Raw genomic sequence first — 7,869 nt, forward strand, 5'->3', positions numbered from 1 at the left:
CACACTTCACAGCACTCACCATAGCACATACCCTCCCCAATGTCCATAACCCCACCACCCTCTCCCTACCCCCCTTCCCCTGGCAACCTTCAGTTTGTTTTATGAGATTAAGACTCTCACGGTTTGTCTCCCTCCTGATCCCATCTTGTCTCATTTATTCTTTACATACCCCCCGAGCCCCCCACGTTGCATCTCCTCTTCCTCATATCAGGGAGATCATATGACAGTTGTCTTTCTCCGATTGACTTATTTCGCTAAGCATAATATCCTCTAGTTCCATCTACATCATCGCAAATGGCAAGATTTCATTTCTTTTGATGGCTGCATAGTATTCCATTGTGTGTGTGTGTGTGTGTGTGTGTGTGTGTGTGTGTGTATACCTCCTTTTTTCTCCTTTTTTTGATTTCAAGTTTTTATTTAAATTCTAGTTGGTTAACATATATGGTAAAATTGGTTTCAGGTGTAGAATTTAATGATTCATCACTTATTTATAACTCCCAGTGCTCATCACAGCACGTGCCCTCCTTAATACCCACCACCCAGTTAGCCCATCCCCTGCCCACCTCCTCTCCCATCAACCAGCAGTTTGTTCTCTGTTGTTAAGTGTCCCTTATGGTTTACTTCCCTCTTTTTTCTTTTTTCCTTTTCCCTATGTTCATCTGTTTTATTTCTTTTTTTTTAAGATTTTATTTATTTATTTGACAGAGATCACAAGTAGGCAGAAAGGCAGGCAGAGAGAGAGGAGGAAGCAGGCTCCCTGCTGAGCAGAAAGCTCAATGTGGGTCTCAGGACTCTGGAACCATGACCTGAGCCAAAAGCAGAGGCTTTAACCCACTGAGACACCCAGGCGCCCCATCTGTTTTATTTCTTAAATTCCACATATGAGTGAAATCCTATGTATACCCATTATATCTCAATTAAAAAATTCACAAGATTTGGTGAATAGTATTTTTCATTATATTTAAGTTACAGATTTTTTCTAATTTCTATTCTAATGTATTTTTTGACTTCTGAATAGTTTAGAAATATGTGGTTAGTTTCCAAATGTGATGGTTCTTCAATTACCAATTTATTACTGATTTCTAACTTAATCCCACTGTAGTCTAAGAATGTTATATATATGAACAATCCTTTATTTTTTAATTTAATTTTATTTTTTCAGTGTTCTAAGATTCGTTGTTTATATACCACACTTAGTGCTCCATGCAATACATGCCCTCCTTAACACCCACCACCAGGCTGACCTTTTAAAAGTTTTTCACAAACCAAAGTAGTGCTTCAAAAGTATATTCCATAGATATTAGTTAATGATACAACTTCACTCAATACTTACTATTTGCACGAGTGACACTGTACATAACTGAACTAATTTAACCTGACTGAACCATATGAGGTAGGTTCTCTTATCTTTGTCTTGTCAATTAAGTAAGTTAGGTAGAAAGAAATAGACAAAATATTCAGAGTCCTAAAGCTCCCAGATAACAGAACCACATTCCAAAGATAGCTATGTGACATCTAAGGCCATGCTTTTAGTCACTAAGCTATACATAGGAGTTATAATCCCTTTAATCATATCCTGAAACTTCTAAAGTATCTTTAAGAAGAGCTTTCCAAATGTTATTATACTTTCTTTTGTCCTTGTAAGAGCCTGGTGAGTTAACAGTGAAAAGCATAATTATCTTCTTTTACATGTGGGAATATTGATGCACAGGACCATTGTAACTATTTAGGGGCAACGTTAAGTAGAGTTATTTCTCCTAAAATGGCTCAGTATTTCTCTTGGTTTTGTTTTTAGTGTGAGTAGAAGGTGATAATAGAAATTGGGATAACAGCTGACTTAAAGATTTATTCTCTTCTTTGTCTACAGATCCTAGGATTACTAATGCAATGGCTGGGGGAAGGAACAGTACAACAGTTATGACATTCATTCTCTTGGGATTCTCTGAATTTCCAAAGCTCACCATTGTCCTTTTTTCAGTGTTCCTAGGGACCTACCTCATGACAGTGTGCTGGAACCTGGGCCTCATCACACTCATCAGGGTGGACTCCCATCTGCACACACCTATGTACTTTTTCCTCAGTAACCTGTCCTTGCTTGACATCTGCTATGTTTCCACTATAGCACCCAAGATGCTCTCGGATTTCTTCAAGAAGCAGAAATCCATCTCCTTTGTGGGGTGCACTATGCAGTACTTCTTCTTCTCTAGCCTGGGTCTGACTGAGTGCTGTCTCCTGGCAGCCATGGCTTATGATCGATATGCTGCCATTTGTAATCCTCTGCTCTACACTGCCATCATGTCGCCCAACCTCTGTGTCCAGATGGTGGCAGGATCTTGTGTAACTGGATTCTTTGGCTCATTTATCCAACTGTGTGCCTTACTTCAGCTCCATTTCTGTGGGCCAAATGTCATCAATCATTTCTTTTGTGACCTTCCCCAACTGCTAAACCTATCATGCTCTGATACTTTTTTCTTTCAAATCATGACTTCTGTGCTCACAGTAATCTTCGGACTCACATCTGTCTCAGTTATCATGATATCATATGGTTATATTGTTGCCACCATTCTGAAGATCACATCAGCTGAAGGCAGGTCCAAGGCCTTCAACACCTGTGCTTCTCACCTGACAGCAGTGACTCTATTCTTTGGCTCAGGTATCTTTGTTTATTTGTATCCTAACTCTGGTGATTCCCTGAGTCAAAACAAGTTGGCATCAGTTTTATACACCGTTATAATCCCCATGCTAAATCCATTGATCTACAGCTTGAGGAACAAGGAAATCAAAGATGCCCTAAACAGATGGAAGAAGAGAATCTTTTTCTGTTGTTACTAATTATGAAATTTATTTCAGACATACAATACAGGAAAAGTGGTGACTAAATGTTGACCCACAACTCTCCTAATTGTGGGATGAATCATAGTTGCTTTACTCTCCTAATATAAAACCATGACTGGCACAAGGACAGGAAAATGCATGAGAAGTAACTGGAACCTCAGCATCTCCATCCTTCATCAGCTATGACCTAATACATGAATAGGCCAAACAATTCACAACTATTTTTGTAGTTAGTTGTGGTGGTGTGACTCTTCACCTTCAATATTCCAGCCCTACCTAATTCATACTACCTCAATGATCAGAAATGCCAGTACTGGTCAAGGCTGCTGGGAGATCAGTACATGTCTTTATAGCATCTCATTTTTTTAAAATTTTTTTATTTCTTTTTTTTTTAATTTTTTATTTATTTTCAGCGTAACAGTATTCATTGTTTTTTCACCACACCCAGTGCTCCATGCAATCTGTGCCCTCCCTAATACCCACCACCTGGTTCCCCCACCCTCCCACCCTGCCCCTTCAAAACCCTCAGGTTGTTTTTCAGAGTCCATAGTCTCTCATGGTTCACCTCCCCTTCCAATTTCCCTCAACTCCCTTCTCCTCTCCATCTACCCTTGTCCTCTATATTATTTGTTATGCTCCACCAATAAGTGAAACCATATGATACTTGACTTTCTCTGTTTGACTTATTTCACTCAGCATAATCTCTTCCAGTCCTGTCCATGTTGCTACAAAAGTTGGGTATTCGTCCTTTCTGATGGAGGCACAATACTCCATAGTGTATATGGACCACATCTTCCTTATCCATTCATCCGTTGAAGGGCATCTTGGTTCTTTCCACAGTTTGGCGACCGTGGCCATTGCTGCTATAAACATTGGGGTGCAGATGGCCCTTCTTTTCACTACATCTGTATCTTTGGGGGTAAATACCCAGCAGTGCAATTGCAGGGTCATAGGGAAGATCTATTTTTAATTTCCTGAGGAATCTCCACACTGTTCTCCAAAGTGGCTGCACCAGTTTGCATTCCCACCAACAGTGTAAGAGGGTTCCCCTTTCTCCACATCCTCTCCAACACACGTTGTTTCCTGTCTTGCTAATTTTGGCCATTCTAACTGGTGTAAGGTGGTATCTCAATGTGCTTTTGATTTGAATCTCCCTGATGGCTAGTGATGATGAACATTTTTTCATGTGTCTGGTAGCCATTTGTATGTCTTCCTTGGAGAAGTGTCTGTTCATATCTTCTGCCCATTTTTTAATATGATTATCTGTTTTGTGTGTGTTGAGTTTGAGGAGTTCTTTATAGATCCTGGATATCAACCTTTTATCTGTACTGTCATTTGCAAATATCTTCTCCCATTCCGTGGGTTGCCTCTTTGTTTTGATGACTGTTTCTTTTGCTGTGCAGAAGCTTTTTATCTTGATGAAGTCCCAGAAGTTCATCTTTGCCTTTGTTTCCTTTGCCTTTGGAGACATATCTTGAAAGAAGTTGCTGTGGCTGATATCAAAGAGGTTACTCCCTATGTTCTCCTGGAGGATTCTGATGGATTCCTGTCTCACGTTGAGGTCTTTTATCCATTTCGAGTTTATCTTTGTGTACGGTGTAAGAGAATGGTCAAGTTTCATTCTTCTACATATAGCTGTCCAGTTTTCCCAGCACCATTTATTGAAGAGACTGTCTTTTTTTCCACTGGATATTTTTTCCTGTTTTGTCAAAGATTATTTGACCATAGAGTTGAGGGTCCATATCTGGGATCTCTACTCTGTTCCACTGGTCCATGTGTCTGTTTTTATGCCAGTACCATGCTGTCTTGGTGATCACAGCTTTGTAGTAAAGCTTGAAATCAGGTAACGTGATGCCACCAGTTTTATTTTTGACAACACCTGAATAGACCGATATCTAGTAACGAGATTGAAGCAGTGATCAAAAACCTCCCAAAAAACAAGAGCCCAGGACCTGACGGATTCCCTGGGGAATTCTATCAAACTTTCAAAGAAGAAATAATACCTATTCTCCTGAAGCTGTTTCAAAAAATTGAAGCAGAAGGAAAACTTCCAGACTCTTTTTATGAAGCCAGCATTACCCTGATCCCCAAACCAGGCAAAGACCCTACCAAAAAGGAGAATTTCAGACCGATATCACTGATGAATATGGATGCTAAGATTCTCAACAAGATCCTAGCAAACAGGATCCAACAGCACATTAAAAAGATTATCCACCATGACCAGCTGGGATTCATCCCTGGGTTACAAGGATGGTTCAACATTCGCAAATCAATCAATGTGATAGAACAAATCAATAAGAGAAGAGAGAAGAACCACATGATCCTCTCCATTGATGCAGAAAAAGCTTTTGACAAAATCCAGCATCCGTTCCTGATTAAAACGCTTCAAAGTATAGGGATAGAGGGAACATTCCTGAACTTCATCAAATCTATCTATGAAAAACCCACAGCAAATATCATCCTCAATGGGAAAAAGCTTGCAGCCTTCCCATTGAGATCAGGAACACGACAAGGATGCCCACTCTCACCACTCTTGTTCAACATAGTATTAGAAGTCCTAGCAACAGCAATCAGACAACAAAGAGAAATAAAAGGTATCCAGATTGGCAAGGAAGAAGTCAAACTCTCTCTCTTCGCAGATGACATGATTCTTTATATGGAAAACCCGAAAGACTCCACCTCCAAACTACTAGAACTCATACAGCAATTCAGTAATGTAGCAGGATACAAAGTCAATGTCCAGAAATCAGTGGCTTTCTTATACACTAACAATGAAAATACAGAAAGGCAAATTAGAGAATCGATTCCATTTACTATAGCACCAAAAACCATAAGATACCTCGGAATAAACCTAACCAAAGAGGTTAAAGATCTGTACTCGAGGAACTACAGAACACTCCTAAAAGAAATTGAAGAAGACACAAAAAGATGGAAGACCATTCCATGCTCTTGGATGGGAAGAATAAACATCGTTAAAATGTCTATACTGCCCAGAGCAATCTATACTTTTAATGCCATTCCAATCAAAATTCCACCAGTATTTTTCAAAGAGCTGGAGCAAATAATACTAAAATTTGTATGGAATCAGAAGAGACCCCGAATTGCTAAGGAAATGTTGAAAAACAAAATTTTTTATTAATTTTCAGCATAACAGTATTCATTGTTTTTTCACCACACCCAGTGCTCCATGCAATCCGTGCCCTCCCTAATACCCACCACCTGGTTCCTCCGACCTCCCACCCCCCGCCCCTTCAAAACCCTCAGGTTGTTTTTCAGAGTCCATAGTCATTCATGGTTCACCTCCCCTTCCAATTTCCCTCAACTCCCTTCTCCTCTCCATCTCCCCTTGTCCTCCATGTTATTTGTTATGCTCCACAAATAAGTGAAACCATATGATACTTGACTCTCTCTGCTTGACTTATTTCACTCAGCATAATCTCTTCCAGTCCCGTCCATGTTGATACAAAAGTTGGGTATTCGTCCTTTCTGATGGAGGCACAATACTCCATAGTGTATATGGACCACATCTTCCTTAACCATTCATCCATTGAAGGGCATCTTGGTTCTTTCCACAGTTTGGCGACCGTGGCCATTGCTGCTATAAACATTGGGGTGCAGATGGCCCTTCTTTTCACTCCATCTGTATCTTTGGGGTAAATACCCAGTAGTGCAATTGCAGGGTCATAGGGAAGCTCTATTTTTAATTTCTTGAGGAATCTCCACACTGTTCTCCAAAGTGGCTGCACCAACTTGCATTCCCACCAACAGTGTAAGAGGGTTCCCCTTTCTCCACAGCCTCTCCAACACATGTTGTTTCCTGTCTTGCTAAGTTTGGCCATTCTAACTGGTGTAAGGTGGTATCTCAATGTGGTTTTAATTTGAATCTCCCTGATGGCTAGTGATGATGAACATTTTTTCATGTGTCTGGTAGCCATTTGTATGTCTTCATTGGAGAAGTGTCTGTTTATATCTTCTGCCCATTTTTAAATATGATTGTCTGTTTTGTGTGTGTTGAGTTTGAGGAGTTCTTTATAGATCCTGGATATCACCTTTTGTCTATACTGTTATTTGCAAATATCTTCTCCCATTCCTTGGGTTGCCTCTGTGTTTTGTTTACTGTTTCCTTTGCTGTGCAGAAGCTTTTGATCTTGATGAAGTCCCAAAAGTTCATTTTCGCTTTTGTTTCCTTTGCCTTTGGAGACATATCTTGAAAGAAGTTGCTGTGGGTGATATTGAAGAGGTTACTGCCTATGTTCTCCTCTAGGATTCTGATGGATTCCTGTCTCACGTTGAGGTCTTTTATCCATTTCGAGTTTATCTTTGTACTCGAGGAACTACAGAACACTCATGAAAGAAATCAAAGAAGACACAAAAAGATGGAAGATCATTCCATGCTCTTGGATCAGAAGTTTAAACATTGTTAAAATGCCTTACTGCCTACAGCAATCTATAATTTTAAAGCCATTCCGATCAAAATTCCACCAGTATTTTTCAAAGAGCTGGAGCAAATAATCCTAAAATTTGTATGGAATCAGAAGAGACCCCGAATTGCTAAGGAAATGTTGAAAAACAAAAATAAAACTGGTGGCATCATGTTACCTGATTTCAAGCTTTACTACAAAGCTGTGATCACCAAGACAGCATGGTACTGGCATAACAACAGACACATAGACCAGTGGAACAGAGTAGAGAGCCCAGATACGGACCCTCAACTCTATGGTCAAATAATCTTCGACAAAACAGGAAAAAATATCCAGTGGAAAAAAGACAGTCTCTTCAATAAATGGTGCTGGGAAAACTGGACAGCTATATGTAGAAGAATGAAACTCGACCATTCTCTTACACCGTACACAAAGCATCTCATTTAAAAAAAAATTTATTTATTTATTTGACAGAGATCACAAGTAGGCAGAGAAAGGAGGAAGCAGGCTCCCCACTGAGCAGAGAGCCTGACGCGGGGCTTGATCCCAGGACCCTGGGATCATGACCTGAGCCAAAAGCAGAGGCTTTAACCCACTGAGCCACCCAGGCACC

The 7,869-nt window shown here is 40.1% G+C and overlaps 1 protein-coding gene across 1 annotated transcript; it reads left to right on the forward strand.

Annotated features, from left to right (window-relative positions):
- Positions 1–1,852: 1,852 nt before the first annotated feature.
- Positions 1,853–2,832, forward strand: LOC308351181 (olfactory receptor 5AN6-like; the record flags this gene model as incomplete). The annotated part of the gene is made up of 1 exon (XM_080816644.1): positions 1,853–2,832. The coding sequence occupies exon 1, from the start codon at positions 1,888–1,890 to the stop codon at positions 2,830–2,832; it is 945 nt and encodes a 314-aa protein (XP_080672770.1). The 5' UTR covers positions 1,853–1,887.
- Positions 2,833–7,869: the final 5,037 nt, after the last annotated feature.

The sequence above is a fragment of the Martes martes genome, assembly GCF_963455335.1.
Source record: "Martes martes genome assembly, chromosome: 10".
NCBI classification, from domain to species: Eukaryota; Metazoa; Chordata; class Mammalia; order Carnivora; family Mustelidae; genus Martes; species Martes martes.